The sequence below is a fragment of the Suillus plorans genome (genome assembly GCF_016647745.1).
Source record: "Suillus plorans strain S12 chromosome Unknown HD556scaffold_46, whole genome shotgun sequence".
Lineage (NCBI taxonomy): Eukaryota > Fungi > Basidiomycota > Agaricomycetes > Boletales > Suillaceae > Suillus > Suillus plorans.
The window spans coordinates 308,421-329,568 of record NW_024537430.1 but is presented as its reverse complement, the minus strand read 5'-3'; the positions used below and the strand labels follow the sequence as shown (position 1 = coordinate 329,568).

The 21,148-nt window shown below is 47.4% G+C and overlaps 8 protein-coding genes across 8 annotated transcripts; 3 read left to right on the top strand and 5 right to left on the bottom strand.

Moving 5' to 3' along the window:
* The first annotated feature begins 181 nt into the window (after positions 1-181).
* On the top strand, positions 182-2,394 carry HD556DRAFT_675105 (peptidase M24). Its single transcript, XM_041311273.1, has 10 exons — positions 182-242; positions 293-372; positions 438-1,076; positions 1,129-1,264; positions 1,343-1,455; positions 1,511-1,700; positions 1,754-1,863; positions 1,933-2,227; positions 2,287-2,339; position 2,394. The coding sequence occupies exons 1-8, from the start codon at positions 233-235 to the stop codon at positions 2,035-2,037; spliced, it is 1,383 nt and encodes a 460-aa protein (XP_041157904.1). The 5' UTR covers positions 182-232; the 3' UTR covers positions 2,038-2,227; positions 2,287-2,339; position 2,394.
* A 2,472-nt stretch (positions 2,395-4,866) lies between these two features.
* On the bottom strand, positions 4,867-6,382 carry HD556DRAFT_675509 (uncharacterized protein). Its single transcript, XM_041311274.1, has 4 exons — positions 5,691-6,382; positions 5,247-5,560; positions 4,947-5,192; positions 4,867-4,892 (listed from the first exon to the last, which is right to left on the bottom strand). Exons 1-3 carry the CDS (start codon positions 5,909-5,911, stop codon positions 5,008-5,010), a joined length of 720 nt encoding a protein of 239 aa, XP_041157903.1. The 5' UTR covers positions 5,912-6,382; the 3' UTR covers positions 4,867-4,892; positions 4,947-5,007.
* HD556DRAFT_1295206 (major facilitator superfamily domain-containing protein) lies at positions 6,128-8,847 on the top strand. Its single transcript, XM_041299425.1, has 9 exons — positions 6,128-6,895; positions 6,956-7,013; positions 7,063-7,176; positions 7,234-7,357; positions 7,416-7,572; positions 7,633-7,878; positions 7,928-8,211; positions 8,265-8,381; positions 8,430-8,847. Exons 1-9 carry the CDS (start codon positions 6,620-6,622, stop codon positions 8,563-8,565), a joined length of 1,512 nt encoding a protein of 503 aa, XP_041157902.1. The 5' UTR covers positions 6,128-6,619; the 3' UTR covers positions 8,566-8,847.
* HD556DRAFT_1388455 (long-chain-fatty-acid-CoA ligase) lies at positions 8,848-11,933 on the bottom strand. The gene is made up of 16 exons (XM_041303487.1): positions 11,754-11,933; positions 11,581-11,677; positions 11,511-11,525; positions 11,167-11,439; positions 11,033-11,116; positions 10,974-10,980; positions 10,731-10,918; positions 10,599-10,678; positions 10,526-10,547; positions 10,358-10,473; positions 10,030-10,308; positions 9,861-9,972; positions 9,604-9,810; positions 9,447-9,550; positions 9,102-9,397; positions 8,848-9,051 (listed from the first exon to the last, which is right to left on the bottom strand). The coding sequence occupies exons 2-16, from the start codon at positions 11,669-11,671 to the stop codon at positions 8,880-8,882; spliced, it is 2,046 nt and encodes a 681-aa protein (XP_041157901.1). The 5' UTR covers positions 11,672-11,677; positions 11,754-11,933; the 3' UTR covers positions 8,848-8,879.
* Positions 11,934-13,670, bottom strand: HD556DRAFT_1388449 (glycosyl hydrolase catalytic core-domain-containing protein). Its single transcript, XM_041303486.1, has 7 exons — positions 13,584-13,670; positions 13,458-13,535; positions 12,881-13,403; positions 12,502-12,820; positions 12,343-12,425; positions 12,265-12,289; positions 11,934-12,210 (listed from the first exon to the last, which is right to left on the bottom strand). The coding sequence occupies exons 3-7, from the start codon at positions 13,295-13,297 to the stop codon at positions 12,146-12,148; spliced, it is 909 nt and encodes a 302-aa protein (XP_041157900.1). The 5' UTR covers positions 13,298-13,403; positions 13,458-13,535; positions 13,584-13,670; the 3' UTR covers positions 11,934-12,145.
* An 857-nt stretch (positions 13,671-14,527) lies between these two features.
* On the bottom strand, positions 14,528-16,243 carry HD556DRAFT_1241357 (zinc-finger of mitochondrial splicing suppressor 51-domain-containing protein; the record flags this gene model as incomplete). The annotated part of the gene is made up of 3 exons (XM_041298193.1): positions 14,528-15,453; positions 15,505-15,717; positions 15,769-16,243. 3 exons carry the CDS (start codon positions 16,241-16,243, stop codon positions 14,528-14,530), a joined length of 1,614 nt encoding a protein of 537 aa, XP_041157899.1.
* Positions 16,244-16,315: 72 nt separating this feature from the next.
* Positions 16,316-17,247, top strand: HD556DRAFT_1388429 (IGPD-domain-containing protein). The gene is made up of 5 exons (XM_041303485.1): positions 16,316-16,500; positions 16,552-16,639; positions 16,696-16,793; positions 16,843-17,027; positions 17,083-17,247. Exons 1-5 carry the CDS (start codon positions 16,363-16,365, stop codon positions 17,177-17,179), a joined length of 606 nt encoding a protein of 201 aa, XP_041157898.1. The 5' UTR covers positions 16,316-16,362; the 3' UTR covers positions 17,180-17,247.
* Positions 17,248-21,082, bottom strand: HD556DRAFT_1388424 (Metalloprotease). Its single transcript, XM_041303484.1, has 17 exons — positions 20,955-21,082; positions 20,358-20,899; positions 20,213-20,312; positions 19,820-20,155; positions 19,662-19,765; positions 19,309-19,613; positions 18,809-19,257; positions 18,545-18,755; positions 18,381-18,492; positions 18,285-18,334; positions 18,174-18,228; positions 17,958-18,122; positions 17,899-17,906; positions 17,718-17,840; positions 17,600-17,663; positions 17,435-17,545; positions 17,248-17,385 (listed from the first exon to the last, which is right to left on the bottom strand). Exons 1-17 carry the CDS (start codon positions 20,986-20,988, stop codon positions 17,344-17,346), a joined length of 2,811 nt encoding a protein of 936 aa, XP_041157897.1. The 5' UTR covers positions 20,989-21,082; the 3' UTR covers positions 17,248-17,343.
* Between the last annotated feature and the right edge of the window lie 66 nt (positions 21,083-21,148).

Sequence of the window (21,148 nt, the reverse complement as noted above, 5' to 3'; positions counted from 1 at the left end):
TGGCAGTAGCATGAACATCTCCATCGCACGACAAGAGCGCGTCGAGAAGAATATCCAGTTCTGGCAGTGGAATGGTCAGTAGGCTGCGGACTAGTGCTAGCAAAGTTTCCGTGTCCTCCATGATGTCAAAGGAAGGATTCAAGGCGCCGTGCACTGCCACCGCCCAGATACGGTCTCGGGTTACTACTAGACTTATATTAGTGTTCCCCACCATTAAGCGCTAATTCAAATTATGAGTCATGGTTAGTCGCTATAGTCTGTCTTGCCTAGCAAACACTGAAAGATGAGCAAGTGGACACCTCCGTTTCTGGGAAGGAGATCACTCAAACTTTTGTTACGTCCAAAGTAACACGGACTCGGAGCCTATCAGAGGTAAGCTGCTCACACTGCTGAGAGTGTTGCCAGATTTTCATCAGGACATAATCTATCACTGGCAGTGGAGGCTTTTATTCAGTCTTGTCATTTGTGCAACCATCTTCTACTTGCAGTTTCTCACTAATGACGGCCCCGAATCCTTATCAGTCGACTACGACCGCTGGACAGGCCTAGCAAGCCACTGCTCCGATGCGCAGCCCATAAATGGTTCAGAAATTCTCCAACGCCAGGAAAACTTGGCAAAGATATTGTATGACAATGGCGCATCAGCATACATCGCAGAGCCTGGCGCAAATGCGCAGTACTTTGGTAACATTTCCGAGGCGACGTGGCACCTTTCAGAAAGACCATTGTTACTTATAATCTCTCCCGTACTCGAGGAGGCCAGCATTGTAGCCAAAATCACTGTTATCACACCAGCATTTGAGGAAACGCGCGCCAGACTTTTACCAGTACCCGGAATTGACGTTTCATTTGTCTCCTGGGCAGAAGACGAAGACCCATACACCGTCGCGCTTTCCACCCTTGAACTTGAACTTGAAAGGCCCATCTACGTTGACGGTATGATGAGATACTTCATTGTCGACGGTCTCCAGAAGGCTGCTCCTGGCGTCCGCGTTATGTCTGCCCCACTCGAAGTCACCCAGCTCAGGGCGCGCAAATCCCAAGCAGAGCTAGACCTTCTGAGATGTGCGAACGAGGTCAGCGGATGTGTTTGCATTTGAACGTGGCTAGCTCATCGCAGTCAACAAGGTCACCGTTCTTTGTATCCGTGCTGTACAAGCCCAGATGTACATCGGGATACGGGAATCACAAGTTCGAGTGATGATAGATGAGGCGCTCGCTGCTGCTGGTCTCGCCGAAAGATGGGCGTTGGTACTTTTTGGCGGTAAGATTTTTTTTCAAAATTTGACATTCGAATTATAGGTGCCTGTGAGTGCTGACTTCTCGATCTCGTTTGCTGTAGAGAACGCTGCTCTCCCGCATGGAAGCGGGAGCGACCGCGCACTGGGCAAAGCGGACTTTATTCTCATAGATGCTGGTGGCACGTTGCTTGAATACCACAGCGACGTTACACGTGTAAGCATTCATGATTCTGTCGTGAAACCACTCACTTGGCTGAGGTTCTGCATAGACATTCATGCTGCATGATAGCTCAATTCCACCGGAACATACTAGGATCTGGTATGATGTACATGCCGCCCAGACCTTGGCGCATGCAGTGGCTCGGGAGGGGGCAAATACATCTGCCGTAGACAAGGTAGCGCGTGATTGGCTTGACGGGCGTGGGTACAAAGGATACTTTACTCATAGACTGGGTCACGGTGAGCACTAAAAATTACAGCAGACTTATAGTTTTAGGACTGAGTGTTCGAAGGAATCGGGCTTGAAGATCACGAGGCTCCATACCTCCGTGGAGGAACCGACGACATCATTCAAAAAGGGAACGCCTTCTCGAACGAACCAGGCATATACATTGAAGGCAAGGTACGGTAATTACGTGTGGAGCCACGGAGACTCCTGTTTGATTGGATGAATGCTAACGGTTATGAACAGGTCGGCATTCGCCTTGAAGACTGCTTCTATATCGACAAAGGCGGAAATTCTGTATTTCTGACCAAAGGGATTGGCGGACAAGCATTCAGCCCGCTTCACCCTTGAACCTTTTCCTCTGATGGGGTTTACGGATATGAATTTCTGGAACCGAAGTTACGTATTGATGCAGATGCGCTATCGATCCATCCTACTATCTTAAATCCAGAGTTTATGATCTTAACTATTTCTGGACAATAGCGGGAAGGTCTGTGTATAAATATAAGCCCTTAGTCGGACATGAAGCTACTACGTCATTGTATGGATCAGAAGCGTTCCGTCATATGTCACTTTGCACTCAACAAATAATTTTTATAGGGACGCCACCAGGGTCACATTCACAAATTATGACGGGAGGATAATTGACATACGTAAGCGGTTAGCTTTATCTGCTATCACCCCGGAAATTCATAGGTGACCACCAGTACATGCTGGAAAATTCAACTATGACCAGCAGAAAGCTATACGACATCCACTGCTGGCATGTCCGTCAGAACGGTGTTCGACTTGAGACCAATCCAAACCCGCATTGAAGATAGTACCGGCCATCGGGGTGGGAGCCGGACCAGGCGCGTGGCTCCATAGCCCGCCATGATTCGTAACAGCACAATGTATTTGCGCAGGAAAGACCGTCATAGTATGGGACTAATCAAACCCCGCTTTGTAGATCTACCGGCCATCAGCGATGGGAGCGGGCGCCGGACTAGGCGTATGGCTCCATAGCCTTCGTAACAGCACAAGGCACGATGCATTTGTGCACGAAAAACAGGCATAGTATCGGTCTATACGCGGAGGAACCAGAACGCAAAGAGGAATATTGGCAGAAAAAAACGAAGGCAAGAAGCACACACCTGATTGTGCGAACAACAACAAAAATACTATCGATAGGAGCGAGCCCTGGGCTCGACTCGCGTCAGGTACCCCATTGTGATTGGAAACAAAACTGATGCTATGCAGAGATGACAACAATATGGTCGAATCAGGACTCGAATCGTTGACACGAATGACAGCAGGAATTTCAGCGAGGACATCCAAAATTCGAAGACGCCGATCACAGAGCATGACATCATGATCATTCAGTATCTTACCGGACCGCCAATCATAGTAGACCCACAGTGAACATTTCGGCCCCTCGGCCAGTCGACATGCTCACCGTAACAAGAATCAGCCTGAGAGTCTAGTACTTTTCGGTGTGGACAACAATTTGGCACACGACATCATGCAGGGTGTTTTGTGAGAAACATCGTGGATCGTCTGCGGTAGATAGATAAACAATTGATCAGAGTTGTAAGTATGACGGATATCAGTATCGCCTAGTCAGACCTTGAAGACATTCCTTTTGAGAACGGTCTTTCGCACCTTGATTCTAGTCTAGCCGCCTTGTCTGAGAAGGGAATGTCACGGTGTGACAAGGCGTCTGGAAGAGCTTCCCTTAGAAGCAGTAGAGCACACTTTAAAACCCCGCATAAGTATATGATATAGCAAAAAACCGTTCCGCGTTGTGCATCCTAGGCTCTAGCTCATGAACGCGTCGCGTCCTCTCCATCCTGCAAAACATATCAGACACGGGGATTCAAACATGGGGCGTGTGCGTGATGCTCCGCACGCAAGAAGGTAGATGGGCACATCTATGATAGTTTGGAATTCATTAGAATCATTGATGTTCATTACGACTTTGAGCAAGCATGCAGAGTATATATGTGAATACCTGCATAAGATAAACGAGGCCTGTACATGATATATCAAAGACTTAGACCTACCAGTCCATGATCACGGCATGTCGAGGTGAGGCTCTCATCGAACTCTCCCTGCTCCGACAGTTTGCACAGAGTTGGTGCTATGTCTTGGGCTCTCGCCTGTATTCTATCCAAAGACCACCTGCTTAAAATATCTTCTCCACGAGACGGTCGCAAGAATTCTGCTAATACTTTGCCCTCCCTCGCAACCATGTCAGCAACAGAGTTGATAGCCCATACACGCATCACATCAGGACAACGTTGGTGCATAGTAAGCGCGAGAATTTTACTTCCATGTGCATTCTTGATACACGAGCAGACTGTTGCTGGTCTGTTGTTGACAGGAGAGCCTGAATAAAGGAGTGAAGAGTAGGAAAATGTGAATCCACAGCGAGCAAAACAGCTTGAAGGTGTCCTTTGGATAGCTCGCTTCCTTTGGCGTTGGCTTCGGATTGGAGTTCATTTTTTGTGCTTCGTTTTGCTTGCGTTCTGCTACCAGTCTGACTTGCTCAACCTGCAGCTCCTGAGCAGATAGCTTCACCAAACACGCCGGGTTCTCTGTGCAGATGGCTGTCGAGAATGTTGAAGACTAGATTTTCATGGTTTCTGGTACGTTTTTGCTGCACGATTGTGACAAATACAGACGGAGAGGATGCGACGCATTCATGAGCTAGGACTTCTGAGAAGTGTACAAGACGCGGTACCGTTTTTTTTAAAGTGTACTCAATCCAGATGCCTTGTCACCTTCTCAGACAAAGCTTAATGGCCTTGAGGCGGCTGGCTCACGAGACTACCTTGATTCAAGCAAAGGATAATAACATCGGACACGGAAGTGACTTCCACGCATGAAATGATAGATAGCAAGACATTTTTTCTAGCGAACTCTCTCATACAGAAATCAACGGGAATTCGAGTAGTATACAATGCGATTGTACTGAGAGTTCCCTCCTAGAAGGAATGACGCAGACCGGGTAACACATGAAAAGCAACTGGAGACAAACTTGGAAGTGATCCTTCGTGATGTATAAATAACATGGTAATGAACGTAGGCAAAGCGAAAGAACTAGAGGGGGCATCGATGTGGAATATAAGTATGTGGTGAAACAAGATAGAGTAGTAGTGCGATGGAAGAGTAGACCAACAAATCAAAAGTGGTATCTTTAATGTAATCGGAGAACTGGTCTAAAGCTGAGTACCAGCTCGCGAGATGAGAAACCTAGCTCACAGTATTGAAGGACATACCATATATAAGGGAGTAACGACAGGATGACGAGACGAGGATTACTGCGATAAAGGGCAGGATTCAGTAAACCTTGACCAACTCATCAGGGGTTGGGACAGGAAGAGGAACAGTCGCAGGAGACATAGGCGTTGCCGTTGCCGAAGTGATCGGAGGGGATGATTGGGAAAAATTCGAGATGCCAGAAAGGGCGACGTCATAAGAAGGGTGGCGTAAAAATGGATTGCGCGCACGAGATATTGGAGATGCTGCTCGAAGAATACTGATGAGCGGATTTTAGGAGAACAATTATTAGCGCTCACAGAGAGTGTGGGCTACGTTCCACCTTTGGGTGTCGAGGTCTTGAATGTCAAGGTTCTCAAGCTCGTCTCGCTCATAAAGGGTTTGAGGAGATCGCGTGCGAGGGACCCATTCACTCTCTTCGGTGAGTGTGATGCTGGAGATGTCACCCTTGGCGTGGATAAAATCTACTCTGCTCCTAGACCTGTAAGGGAGGCCAAATGTGGGCAACGGCATGGCACCGTTACGACGTGATCGCAATACAGGAGATGATGGGCATTTCCAGCCCATGCAGATTGACAGGAACTCTTCAAGCGCTTCTGATGGAAGGCTGGACCTGTGATCAGGGAAATCAATGAAATTAGTAAAAGAAAAGGTATTAAATGGGATAGGGTGGCAAGCCAAGGCGAAGAGTTGGTGCTCAGCAGACAAATGCAGTTAGGATTAAACGTAACATAGATACCTACCGAGGTGATGCACGCGGAGAGGAGAGATCCTTATCGGACGAAACCGAGTCGATACGGGTGGGCTGTTTGTACTCGTCAACGTTTTCAGCGTCTTCGGACAGCTTTACATGATCAACTTGAGAAGTGACAAGTTTGAAATGTGTAGAACGAGCAAGGTGGGTGGTGATGCGAACGGGACGGGGAGCGACGAGAAGAGGATTATCGTTGACATTAAAATTCATGGTTGATAAGAGACTGATGCGAGCAAGTTAAAAGCAAGTAAGAGTAGATATAAAGCAAAGCAGATGAATGTAGTGGATGACAAAGTTTCGTGATTGCAATAGAGGAAACAGTTGGGAAGAACGTCTATCACAACGAGCTCCCTGTTTGTACATGTTATTTGTCTTAGCCACCGGCATCGACCGAGTGACCAGACTCGCACAGTATTTCGAGGCTGAGCCACTACATATATCAGATGCGGCAATACACCATATGCCATGTTCCCCTCCTCCCTCCCCCAATCCCTACAACTACATAGAGGTATATCGAGGAGAGGTGCAGTTTTGACACTGCCAAAAATACAGTAATGTGCCTTTAACATGATGTAAATCGGGATCATCGGGCCTGTGTCCATAATTATACTCACGACCCTATCAAGTATTACTCTTCACCCTCAAATTTTCAGCACATGTCCAATGACAAGCTTGTAAGCCGTTCCCTATGAGGCTTTTATGCGGATTACATTTTTGAATCAGTCATTCTTAGGTCCCCTTCAAAGCCCTTGCTTGCCATCTGGAGAATTAACATCGGCGGCAATGAGCAGTACACGTAAAATATCGTGTTCTATCTGTTGATGTGGAGAAATGTGACCCAGTGGAATTCCGATTCTCGCCAGCATAAATATACTATTCTCCTCAATTTGAATTCCCTTGCCTTTGTCATTTTCAACCATGACACCCGCCAATAATATTGCCAACGACACGACCAATTATGACGAGACTTCTCCACTTCTCCGAACCACTTCCAATGCTCACAATGCTGAAGCTCAGATTGCTGAGAAACCCAAGTATACTCCTCTACCAAAGGGTCAACTCACTGCACTCTGCATAGTTCGTCTAGTCGAACCCATAGCGTTCACTCAGGTCTTTCCATATGTCAACGAGTTCATGAGCGACCTCCATCTCACAGATGACCCATCAAAAATAGGCTTCTACAGCGGGTTGGTTGTACGTCGTCTGATTCGATCCCATGATCCGATCACTCTTCTCACTGATCGTAACCACTAGGAGAGCGTTTTTGCTGTATCTCAATTGTGTTCCATCTACCAGTGGGCTAGACTATCAGGTATTTTTATCGCGCCATTCAGTCTACTTTTCCTCACAACTTGCTGTAGATGTCATCGGACGACGTCCTGTCATATTTCTTGGCATAATCGGGCTTGTCATCACCACGCTGATGTTTGGTTTATCCAAATCGCTGGCGAGTGTCTTAGTGGCGCGTTGCTTAGGTGGGGAACATTCCACACGGTACCTATCTGCACCTAAACTAAATTCTAATTCTGTAGGCGGACTATTTTCGGGAAATATTGCTGTCATCCATTCGGTTCTAGGAGAAATTACCGATTCCACGAATCAGATGGTGGCTTTCCCCATATACGGCCTCGCCTGGCCTATTGGCTCAATCATCGGGTACGCTCCTCATTTACATATAATCAGATGTCAACGTTGATCATGTGTACATCCATAGACCACTTATCGGTGGGGCGTTCTCTCAACCCGCCTCGAAATATCCCGAAATATTAGGGTACCAATTCCTCAAGGATTATCCCTATTTCCTGCCATGCTTCATTGCATCCACGTTCGCTATTATCGGTATTTTCCTTGGATTCATTTCCCTTGAAGAGGTATGTTCCATTCTGCAGCCCACAAACCGTGTTATATCGAGAATCTCATGCCCATATTAGACTCTGCCCAGCAAGCGCAACGGCAAGAAAAGCGCTTCTCCTAATGCAAGTACCAATGGCGATAGCGTCACAACTGCTCCGGCTCTTCCTGAGAAGCCTCTCAGTGTTTCAAAATTATTGTCGATACCAATCATATCCGCTTTGGCACTATCTGGCTTCATGCTAAGCTATATTGGAACATCCTTCGACGTTGTATTTGTCTTGTTCTGCTACTCACCAATTAAATCCGGCGGTCTGGCGTTCTCAGTGAGTTCTTCCCGCTCTGGACAAGTGTGATCAACTGACAACTGGAAAGGCATCACAAATCGGATACTCTCTTGCCATCGCGGGTGCTATCGGTGCTGCTATCCAACTTTGTATCATGTCCTACCTCCTTCGAACGTTTGACTCTGCGAAGATCTATTGCTTCTGCATGAGCTTATGGCCTTATACCTTCCTCGTCTTGCCTTTCCTGAACCTTATCGCTCGTGCTGGCTTGGACGAGACCACCGGTGAACTTGGAACGACCGCTGTTGCTTTTCTATGGGTTGGTATCGCCTTCGTCCTCCTGTTGACCAAGGCCGCTTGTGTTGCTTATGGGTACGTGTTCGTTCATTTTTGGCTGGTCGTAGTGATCGACACATAATGTTTAGCGTTAGCATGATCCTTACCAAGGAGAACGCTCCGAATGCCGCATCACTGGGGCAGTCCAATGGCTTGGTTCAGTTTACGATGTGTTTCGCGCGATCATTCGCTCCCTTTGTGGTCAGGTATGTCTGTCCTCCTTTACATGCAGGATTGCCCTCATGTTCTTCTAGTGCTTTGTTCGCAACCTCTTTAGAGTACAACTTATTGGGCGGATACCTGTGGCTTGTCATTATGGTGATGGTCTCGTTCCTGGGCATGACGACATCGCGCAAGATCAAGCAGAACAGTGCGAAGACGATAGGTTGATTGGTCCATGTCCAACAAAAGACCTACCGCGATAGGTGGTGGGCAATCACATTCTATAGCAATCACATTCTATATTCCCAAGGCATCGCATTTCACGACACCATCATGACTATCCATATCCATTTCAATCTCTGCTCATATACGTATCTCTCGTCGCTGTTATCTACAAGTTATGTTGTCTTTTTCTTTTCTTATAAGAATATCTCCATACCATCGAAACGTGTCTGTCCGAGTAGAACCTGTATTCATAACTGTATATCGACAAATATATATATACCACATAGGTGGATTGAAGGAGTGCTTAGGCACTTAAGCTATAGCTTGCTAGCATCGCCATTTGGTTCTCCAAGAGCATATAGCGCCTGCAATTCCGTTGCATATTTTGCAAATGCGTCCTTGCGGCGGACCTTGAAGGTGGGAGTCAATGTATTATCCTCGATGGAAAACGGATCCAAGCTGATGTGGAGACGCTTAATCGTCTCAAATCTATTGAAGTTAGTTAGTGTGCCCTATCCAGATATCCCAAGTCTTCTTACCCAGCCAGACGATTCTTCATAGCCTCTTTATTGAGAACGGTAAGGACCTGAGCTACTACTCGGGGGTCCTTGATAGCTTTCTCTAGTGCTGGGATGTCATCAGATGTTACCTTCTCGCCAAGAACCCTTGACACTAGTGGGGCCAGAGTCACTGGGTCTGGGATGAGCACAGCCAGCAGGTACGATTGCAATGAATCGCCATGGACAAAGATCTGCTGCACAAGTGGGCATGCGACGTACATGTTCTCGATTTTCTCGAGAGCGACGTACTCGCCTTGTGAAAGTTTCATAATATTCTGTGTAATACAATGAAGTCAAGGCGATGATGAATGAGAGGAAACTTACTTTAACACGGTCGACGATCTTGAATCGGCCTTGCGTGTCGACCTCAGCGACATCACCGGTGTGGATCCAACCGTCTTGCAAGGTGTCCCGGGTGTTTTTCTCGTCTGTCGCAATGCTGAGCATTTAACACCAATGCATTGTTCACACACGACCTCACCTTTATAATATCTTGTGAAACAATTGGGACCACGGACACAAAGTTCGCCTCGAGGATTGGGCTTGTCCTCGACCGTGTAATTCATAGAAGGCACATCGACCAATTTCAATTCGTTCACGGGCTGAGGAGGACCGATGGTTCCTCCACAATTAGGGTCCGCCTTGAATGTATGCGTGCAGACACCACAGTTCTCAGTCATTCCGTAACCTAATCCGTCCATCAGCTGATAATTAACAATCGAACATGAGCGACCGCACCTTCTGTAATTTCGCAGAAGAGTGCGATCTTCAGGAAATCGATGACCTCGGCACTGATAGGTGCAGAGCCCGTGCTGACAAGTAGCAGGTTTCCGCCGAGCACAGCACGAATCTTTGAATAATATATCAGGTTGTAACTAGGAATGCGAGACGATCGATGAGAACATACCTTCCGGAAGACAAGGGCATCCCAGAACGCGTGGGTACTGACACCTGTGGCATGATACTGGTCGAGTTTTGCGCGCACAGCTGCCCGGAAGAGAGCGCCCTTCAGTCCAGGGACATTGCCAGCAGCCATGGCAGACTGATAGACTCGATTCAATACACGAGGTACAGCAGGGAAGAAGTGAGGCTTCAGCATCTGCGCATCTTCAAGGAGACGCAAGTTATCGCCAGTGGAAAACCCGATACATCCACCGATGGCCAAGGTTGTGAGTTCGACCACACGCTGCAAGGAGGTCAGTATATAGAAGACGAGGTGACCAAGACCAACGAACCTCATAAATATGAGCCAACGGCAAGTAAGAGAGAACACTAGTATTTGGAGAATATTCCATACCAAACATGTTGGAATATGCGGATGATGCAAGGTTCCCGTGAGTAAGTACCACACCTGACGAGTAAGAATTCAAGTGTCAGAAGGAAAGAGAATGGATGTCCCACACCTTTGGGTTGGCTAGTGGTGCCCTGAAAATACCTGGTTGATGATACTTAAATTGTAAGACGAAAGCCACGTACTGAAGTATAGCATAGGGATGCGACTGTGTCGGGTGAAGCAGGAATTGGCGGTATCAAGTGCTCTTCACCGTACTTTTCAACTACGGAGCATGTAAATAGCAGGCAAGGTAGAAATCAGGGTGAAATACTCACATTCCGAGAATTCTTTGACCTGCACACCGACGGTCTCTCCCCAAGCCACCAAGGCTTTGCGAGCATCTTGACTCAAATTGTCGAAGGACACGATCATTTTCATGGCTGCAACCTTGGGAGCTAGTTTCAATAGCGCGGGTATGTGATCGACCGTAGTGAAAATGATACTAAGATGCGCATGATTGATACTAAACAATCACGAATGTTGAGGGGTTTAAATGAGATAGCGGCAACATCACATACATATATTCTGTGGCGAAGTCATCAGCACAATAGGAAATGGCCCAAGACAATCAACTTGCCTACAGAATCCTTGCCAAGGGTATCGTAAAGACCAACCCCGACTTTGTTGTAAGCATGTAAAGCGAGTTCAACAAGTTGCCATTCTGTGGTGATCGGTGAGAACTGAACTTGGAGTGAGAAATGACATGCATACCTGGCCTATTTACTGACCATATACCAACGGTTTGAAGGTCCTCGCCCTGCAGTTCACCTTGTGAGAATAACCTGTGGAGAGCACTACCAATGCGACGCCTGCGACCATCCACCTGTTTGTACGTCTGCCACACATAAGGGCCGAATTTGAGCGGATTGGTTGACACTAACGGACGGTGACCGAGGAGTCTAGAGTCCGGATTGATGTTGTAACCGTTGTCGAAAACATCAGGAAGTGTTGGTAGGACGTTGACGTCTACAAGACCATATAATGCTGAAGTGTCACGAGACAAAATGAGCGATTAAAAACATGCGAAGCTCAATCCTGTACTAGATAGGACTCACCATTCCGATAGTGGGCTTTGAAAAGCTTCGAAGTTAATGAAACGTCCGCTGACGAATACGTGAGACGTACCGGTTTGACCTGGGCGTTTGGTGCCAGGAACAGCGATGGACTGAATGCTGTAGTCGAACTTGTCTGGAAAATCTATGGTTGTTACTGTCATCTTGGACTAGGGGATGAAAATTCAGGTTGTGACGGTAAGAAGACAAGGCACAAGCTGACAGTAAGACTTGTTGGACGCTTACTTAGACTCGATTAATATTCAGTTCCGTGCGTTGGATTTTCACCTGCAACCGGTGACGTAAATGAAGCCGAATTGCCGGGCGCGCAGCCTCAGGGAGGCAGACAGGCCCTTCATTCAAGTCGACTCGTACACCGGCCGTTCAAGTTGGCGTCGCGTTCGCTTTGTAGATAAACAAATCCATAGTCTAATTAAGCGACTCTGCAGAAGTGTCGAAAGAAGTTTGACCGATAGACAATGATACAGCCACTCGAGAATCGCAGAATCACAAGCATTCGGACCGACACAATCCGAATCGTGGCTAACGCAGCCTATGCGCAAAATATCAGACGATATATGTAGTGCTACTTCCGAGTCTACTTTCTCAACTGTTTCCCATGTTCATTAAATCTGGCTTTAATTGGTCCCATGAAGGTAGATATCCCCAAGTGTGTTGGGCTGGCCATTAACATCAAGAAGGTCTGTGGTGATAGAAAGGTCATACTGAGACACAACGCTTAAAGGAATTCTCTTACTGTAGTAGGAACCTGACTCCTGGCGCTGCCATGATCATAAGTGCTAGCTCTGCGGAAGCCGTGCCCGAAGATACTTACGTAGAGTGCAAACCAGGCATATCCTTCAATCCAATTCTGGCCATCAAGATAAGCTATTGCATTAGTGCAGAAGTCTTCCACCTCTATAAACGTACAAGGTAAGTGTCATCAATAGAAGGTGCACGAAGCACTGATGCATCGGAGTCACAGATAACTCACCGTTAACATTCGAAGAAGTAGATGCAAACTCCGTGACCCATACTGGCGATGAAAATTTGTCATAGAACAACTCGACATAGTCTTTGAAATTGTCGAGGCCATCACCGTACCAGTGAATAGGTATGAAATCAAACGTGCATTCAGTGCAGTTTCCAAAGAATTGAGATAACCAAGGAATTCCTGATGGTGCGCTGGATACAGCGGGGCTACCGAGTCGGACGCCATGTGCCTTCAGAGGTTGGATATACTGTACCCATAATGACGCGGCAGTCATAGGTGTAATATCCGACTGTGAACCAAGGTCAGGTTCGTTGAAACCCTAGATTGTCAGTAGAAATTCAGCTGAGTGAGATATCTTCTCTCGACTAGATGAACCTACTAAGATGGTCTTCGCATTCTGAGCCTGCACTTCAGCCATAAAATTATCGGCATTGTCTTCACCCCATTGCATAGGGATGTAGGTCATGTCTGTGTTTTTTAAATAGCTTGGCGCGGTACTGCCCCAATTATATACCCAAGAGACCTGAGTGCCATCAGCGACAGCAATGTCGCCAGTATTGTCGGAATCAGCAAACGCCAGACCACGTTTGGTGGCAGCGAATGACCCACTCGCCAGTGCCACGACTACGCAAGACGTTGTAAAGGTGAAGTTAACCATTCTAGAGAAATGTGCTGGAAGCACCAGTCTGATCACGCCCTCGCTATTTGAATGCTCAGGATGAGAAGAAAGGTTATCGCATCTATTTGTAGTCTGCAGGTGATTCTCGATGGCTCGACCTCCCCTATGTGAGATCATCCGTGCTGCTCAGGGATAGAAATGGGATGTTCTCGCCGCGTTGCCTGAGCTCGTCATGATAATGCAGAACAGGTCGCACAATACACTGTAAAGTAAGATATGTATACTTGATATGGTCGTGAATTGATATGCAATGCATCCGGTGGGAGAATATACGCACCTACGAGAGCCTCGAGAAGGTCGGAAACTTGTTCAGGATCCGCGTCCACTGTCGCGCCCAAGTGGGTACAAGTACTGCCTTTAAATCGAGTTCTTTTTGAGATGAGTCTGAGATACCGCAACTCACAAGATAGGCTTGGCCAAGAAAAGGTTCCACCCCTGCTCTACCTGATTCTGAGATAGCTCATGCACAACTTGAAATCACCAGTGTGTGACGCCTTGCTACTGAATGTGACCCGATGCCTTCCTAATAAGTAAAAACGAAAAAAAATGGCTGCTCCCGCGGAAGCAATTCGCTTGACTCCCATACACCTCCAGCACTCCTGTCTGTGTGCGCTTGGCAGTCTGCTGTCTTCCACTCTTTACGATGCGAAGAATAGAACCGCTTACTGGGACGGATCGATGACAGAACAACGTTGGTGATGGATGAATCCGTCTATCCTTGACTGTGACTCCACTTCCGAAGCTCCGTCTGAGTTTGAGCAAGCTTACCCGGGCCCTCCAGGATCATTGCGCGCTTCCGCCTCCGTCTCTAGACCTCTGAAACTCCAATATACTAAAGTTCGCTCATTCCACGTCGGTTGTTTTCAGTAACCGGCCTATACTAACCACACCTCCCCTGTTTGTTCACCTGTGCTGTTACCTCTTGACACAGAAGACAATCGGTGATTATCTCCGTTTTCATTCTCAGCAGAAGACTCGGAAATGCACCATGGGTATCTAGTTTCTCAATTCTCGTGTAATTACCGCAACTGATACCACAATCAGAGTTAACTTCCTGTGGACGAGATATATACTTCTCTTCCTGTGAACAAATACACACGGTATGATGTCAGTACGGCATTTGAACACTGTGTTGTAATTCATGGTAACGTCCCTTCGAATGTAAACGGGTTGCTTCTATATTTTTGTTCACCTTACATTGAACTGACGAGCCGTAGCCACTTGCTTGTCTGATGGCTACTTGTAGATCATCAAATGTGATATATCTCGCCTTCATGGACGAGTTGTGATCTGCTATGAATATTAATGCATTAATGATCGATCGTATTGTCAGACATACGATACAATCTAGAATAATCTGAAAGAGCTACGCTCCCTTACTTCTCGGCCCTTGCCCCTGATACCCCAAACACCCCAGTTCGTCTTCACCATGACTCTAGGGTCAAAGTCTGCGACCTCCCATTTTTCGCTCCCAAATGCATTCTCCCCCGGAGTAATCACCCATTCGAACTCACCAGCAACATCTGGTGCAGTCTCGATGGAACGAATGTCTCTCTCGACATCTGCAGGGGAAAAACCTGTAACATAGATGGCACAACGGGTTGCGAGTAAGGATGGCATGACAGGGCCCCACTCTGTTGGGGAAGTAATTTGCAAGTAGGGCTTGCCATCTAGTTCGGATACGGAGTTGGGCGACGGGAAGCCAAAACCAGGAGAGAACAGGAAAAACGCGTCTGTGTAGGGATCAAAGGTATCCTGAAACTGTGCGTGAACTTCAGCATAGTTCGCTTGAAGACCAGTAATGGTGAGCTGAGGGGTATAAGGAACGGTGTAAGAGGGAACGCCGTAGAGTTCGACTGATGATCGTGTTCGCTTAAGGGGCGCGATAGGTGCTGGTGTTGGAGGTTCATAGACGTTCGGCACGTAAACTGGTTTATCTTCTTCCTCTTGCTTGACAGTGTCGGTAGATGTGTGCGTCGTAGATACATTTTCCACCGCAGATTGGTTGGTGTCAGTATCCTCTTTCGTTGCAGATTTATTGGGGGGTTTCGGAGGGGGAGAATTAGCCGGTTTCGGCAAAGATACCTGTGGCCCAATAAAGAAAAGGTGGAAATGACAGGATGGGAACAACATGCAAAGTTGCTCCCAGACATGCGGTGGCAAAGAGGACTCAGCGCGAGCGCCGAGGATGAATATACGAATCTGGGGTTTCGCGGCACCAGCCTCTTCTGTATCAGGTGCTCCAGGAGGGACATGCAGCGTGGTGCGCAGTGCTGGATGTGAATTGTGAGGGGAAGACCTAGAAATATATAGTACAAACTTACCTGCCAGTGAGCGACTTCCCTCAGGTGTAACTCTTTGATTGCTTAAAGTCAGTCCACTATTTTGATGAAGAATGGAACCAATAGTGAGCGGATAGGTAAGAATTCTGCTAGCGTGTCTTCTTGAACGTTCCGTGTCCATGGAGGGGAATCCACGTGTATACCAAAAGACGTCCCAATTTGCAAATGATATAGCTTCCTCATAAGCCTGTGGTCCTAGTGAGTGAATTAATTGAAATGTCCAAAGTCGAAGACCAAATGACGCACCGGGCATCTCAAATTCGCGAAACTTTCGACCACTTCGGAGATCATGGTCATCCTCGTTAACTTCTCGAAGTTTAGAGCAGTATTTTTTGTGCTCTTGATCAGCCATCCAATGCTCCTGTGAGCAATGTGTCGGGAAACCACAGTCGGGGCATTCAAATTTTACTGCGAGAGACTGTGATTTCGTGTGCCCATGGGTGCTGCAATGACTTGAAGTGCACACTGGACATTTGGCCAGTGACTGTATAGCTTCTCCACGAGCACGTATTGCAGGAAATGGAGATTTCGAGAACGGATGAAATAAGTTGTCCTCGGTCAGCAACGGAACGGGTTCTTCTTGTGCTGGTTTGGCAGACCGGCGAAAGAAATTAAAAATGGTTCTAGCTCTAGGCCGATTGGCACATAGTGATCGTTGACAAGTCTGTGGCCCAAAGACAGCTCGCAGTGCTGACCTTGAGCGAAGAAGCGGAGAAGCCATAAGTACATAGGTGTTTGTTACTGTTGTTCAAGATCTTTTAGACGGTTGTTTGTTCTTGTTGTCCAAAGCCTTCTAAAGTAACCCAATTGGGTGACCGGTTCAGACTGTTCTAGTTGATCATGGCAGCACGAACAGCTACGATCTCAAGAAAGACCAACGAGACACAGATAGAAATATCTATCAACCTTGACTGTACTCCTGGATCTCAAAATGCTCAGGTAATTGAGATTTCAACGGGAATTGGTTTTCTGGATCACGTATGAATGATATCTTTGTGACACCAGACTCCGGCTGATTGAGTTCTCTAGATGTATCATGCCTTGGCAAAGCATGGTGGGATGTCTCTCACTATGAAATGTAAAGGCGATTTATGGATCGATGACCATCACACAGCAGATGAGTATTCTCACATGTGCTCAAGAATCACTGACCAATACATCCGCGGTATTTACAAGATAGCGCAATCGCCCTTGGAACGGCTTTCAAGGAAGCTCTTGGTGAAGTTCGCGGAATTCGTCGATACGGAACTGGATTTGCACCCTTGGATGAGGTGAGTGACCGATAGGCAGCGATGCACATGTCCATTTGACAATTTCCAGGCTCTCTCTCGAGCCGTTATTGATATCTGCTCTAGACCGTACTGTGTCACTGATCTAGGCTTAAAGAGGGAGAAAATAGGAGACCTGTCGACAGAAATGATCCCCCATATATTCTATTCTTTTGCCATAGCTTCTGGTGTGACTCTTCACGTCGACGTCCTACGGGGCGAAAACGATCACCACAGGTGTGTTTGCCCAATGCTCGTTAATCTAGCGACAGCACTCAGTCAACAGTTGCAGATCTGAATCTGCATTCAAGGCACTTGCCCTTGCTATCAAACAAGCTATCGAACGCACTGGTGGCGACGATATTCCGAGTACTAAAGGAGTTCTGTGACACGAAAAATCTAGCATCAGTACGAACCCTGCGATCTTGATGCACAGCTGTATAAAAGGATAATGAAGTGATTGCAATAGATAATGTACAGACTGCAGTGTTCGAGCCACATATTAACCAAAGGAAGCGAATGTCATAGAAACAGGGCATTGAAAAACAACAGATCAAGACCAGAAGATACATCTTCTCTCTTGGGGTGGATTAAGCTGTCAAATAATGTGTTAGTGGAAGTCTGTGGTATGTGCTCGCACTTGCCTTGGCATACTTTGAGCACTTGAAGGCTTCTGCAAACTCCGGAATGTTATAGACAGTGCCTTCAGTGCGATAACGGTTCGGCGAGTGAGGATCTGACCGGACACGTCGAACCTGTTGCAAGATTATATATATCGACATGGGTCTTGATATAGATAAAACACTTACTGCATCAGCAGGACTGGTGTTCATCGCCCATGTACGGGCAAACGAGATGAAGAATAGCTGCTCCCTAAACTTAGCATTAGTGCCTGAATATTTCACTTATAAATCTAGTATCGCAAACCGAGTGTAGCCGAGACCGGGAAGCAGATATTCCGCTCCGGCGTCGTAGGAATCTTCGTATTGCGCCTTCCAAGCCCGATACGCCTGAACTAGACCCGTGTCTCCGATGTTTTCGCCAGAGGTACTTGAAAGTCATCAATTAGTAACGTTAACAAGCTTCAACATTACGACCATGGACATACAGGTTTCCCTGTGGATCAACTGGTCAATCATTATACACAGGGAGCATAATGTGACATACATTGACGTGGATGATCCCTCCTTTGCCGTCCTCTACTGTATATGATGAGTATTGCTCCACGATGCAGTCCTGGCGAATTTGGTACGCGTCGCTAGTCTGGCGTGACCACCACTCTTCGAGTTTTCCTTGTTGGTTGTAAAGACGACCTGAGGAATCGAATGCGTGCTAATAATACTTAGGCCAGTGCTTATGGAAAATGCAATGCAACGAACTTACAGTCAATTCATGCGCAGCTACCATTCCAAAGGAGCCGTAGGAGAGGTATCCAGGCCTGTATATAGAAGTGTGTATGAGAAGGGGCTGCGAAATAGTGACATATATTCATACCAGCTCTCGGAGAAGAAAGGAGGTTGTAAGATGCCAGCTGGGAAGACGATCTTGTTCTTTGTCAGTCTAGCGCCTTGACAGTACGAATCCACTTACTTCATTGGCAGGGGGGTTATAGTATGCATTTACAGTTGCTGGTGTCATCTCCCACTCGTCAGGATTTCTCTCCTTGCCGACTTTCTGCCACATCTTGTACATGTCGGAGGCGCTGTACAATATACGGTCAGTAGTCGATTCAAGCGAGTGTCGGTGTTACATACGCAGCACTGAGCATATTTTCAAAGAAGGTATCCACATGTACTTTCACGAGGGTGTAGTAGGAGACAAGGGAACGTGGATCGCGTGTATCTGGGGATAGAGGGAAGCCGACCTTAACGCGAAGAGCTTCGGCTTTCTCGGCAGCTTTACGTGCAGACTCCTCATCCATCCATTCGATGCGGCGTAGAGATCTCTCAAAGGCATCGATGATGTCTGGCCAATGAAAGTTAGTAGCACTCCGAGAGCAAAGTCTGTTCTTTGCTCACTATCAATGACCTGGGTCGCTTTCTCCCTTGATTCGCCAGGGAATGTCTGGTTCACAAAGTATCTTCCCGTACCGAAACCTAAAGCAACGTCGACCTTCGTCATGCAAAATTGGGAGCGTTCGCCAAATACACCAGGCTTGAGGCCATACAAGGTCTCTTGCAGAGTTCTCACAGCCTTCCAAGCCTCAGTGGTCCGGCCCAGGTTGGGAGCATACTCCAACGATGCGCGCACAACAAGATATGCCTCGATGACATCTGCTGGCGTCTTTTTCAAGATTTCCGACAGGGAATTTGGGTAAGGTTTGTACGTGATGACAACACGGGTTGGGTAGGCACGAGGCGTGAACGTGGCAAAATAGTCTGGGAAGTTGATCTGCGAGAGCTCGGCCTTGAGGGTGTTGATGTTGGTCGGGTTATACGTGCCGAATGGATCTTGTTGCAGTTTGTCACTGACAGCGATATAAACGAGTTTGCCAATGGTGGGATGTGAATCAACTTACAGGTCAAGCGTCGCGTCCGCAATTTCAGTTTCGAACTGGACAACTTTCTGCGCAAGCTCGCGAGCGTTCTGGAAAGGATCTCCAGGGCTGCGTTCCCGACCATCGTCATCGTCGTCATCACCTTCTCCATCCCAAGGTGGCCATGGCCAGGGGGGCCAGACATGCTCGCTGTCTTCGAGTTCTTCTGTCTGGACGACGATTCCTGGGTTCTCCTGACTTAGAACTCGGTCGTCTCTCAAGGATGACAAGAGGCGCTCAATGACGTCCTGGTATACGGTGAGAATACTCTTGTCCTTGTAATACTCCTAATGGTTGTTAGACGTATTGAAAATTCTAAGATTTCAGGAGCTGACCTTGGAGGGGAGTCCTAGGCTGGGTTGACTGAACCACAGAATCATATTGTTCGGGTCAGCACCAGAGTCGCCTTCAACGCTAAATTCAAAAAGTGCGTCGACACCTAAGTCATGGTATGAGCGAACATGTAACATGAGGTCAAACGAACGACTCTTACCCCGAGAGTGCAGGTAACCTAGGGCGTTGGATAAGCCCTGTCTCGGATTCATGGTATATCCTTGAGTAGTCCTCCCCCTGTAAAGCTTCCGAATCGTGTTGACGAACTTCTGCAAAGGCTCCTGGCCAAGATAATCAAGCCGCGTCTCATCCATGCATGAAGTGTATAGTATACGGATCTTGTGAAGTAGTTGATCATCCCACGCATTGTCTTGAATAGATGAGTCGCCCTCAAGTAATTTGAGAATAACGTGTGCGTTCTGTTCTGAAAGAACCGAAAAGGAATTGATGGCACCCTTGTCACCCGGAACGGGGTGCGATGCTATCCAACCACCGTCTGATGTTGTAATTAAGCCATGCAGCGGACACGATACAAAACCACGTGCCAACTTACTTGCAAAGTCATAGAAATTTTCGCAAGGGTCTTGCGATGTGTCCAGGGAAGATAGAATGGAAGCAGCCAAAATAATGCAACTCGGAGTAAGGCACTTATCCTGTAAATGGTGAGGAATAATTCAATCACATGTAGATAGACCTACCGATGGAGGCACCGGCGGGCTGGGATTCTCGGGAGGTCCTGTGGGTTCTGGCCCAACGATCACCGTGTGCGTGTGAATATCTGTCGTTGTGTAAGTGGAAGTAGATACTGAGGTAGAGACTGATGTTTTTGTGGAAGTAGTTGTCGCAATTCTGGTCGCCGTGGTTGTGCCGAAGACTGTAGAAAGTTTCGTAGACACCGCAGTAGTGGTAGTCACAATACCAGAGATTTTAGTCGATGCAGCAGTAGTCGTGTGAGTCACTGTAGCTGTTGCAGTCTCGGTCAGGGTAATACCACCGCCACCTCCATCTCCACCGCCAGGGATACCATGTCGCAGGTTCAGTTTATGTTGTGCGCCAGCGAATAGGCCAATAAAGACGGAACTTATGAGTAGCAATATGAGGACTTCAACAAGTAGCACTTTAGTGAGACCAGTGAGCGGTTCTTGGACGACGTCAGCAATCCTTCGGGACATAGATGGGTGGGGTGACTGGGCGCTTTGTGGAGGATCATCATCTCCACCTCGCAAAAGAGGTGCAGACTCTGTTCTCGAAGTAAGCAACAAGCGTGGATAATACTCGACCAACTAGAATCATACCTTGGTCGGTTGAGGGCCTTGGCTCGTACGCCATGGCGACTGAGAGTGTAGCCAACAAACGACGCAGGGACGGTCTTTAAGTACCTCGTGGATGCGTGCTGAACACGCGGCTAGAAATCTATTATGTCCGTTCGGCAACCGGTCGAAACACTGTGAGTCTGTGACAGACCCACGGTGTGACGGCACGTGTTAAC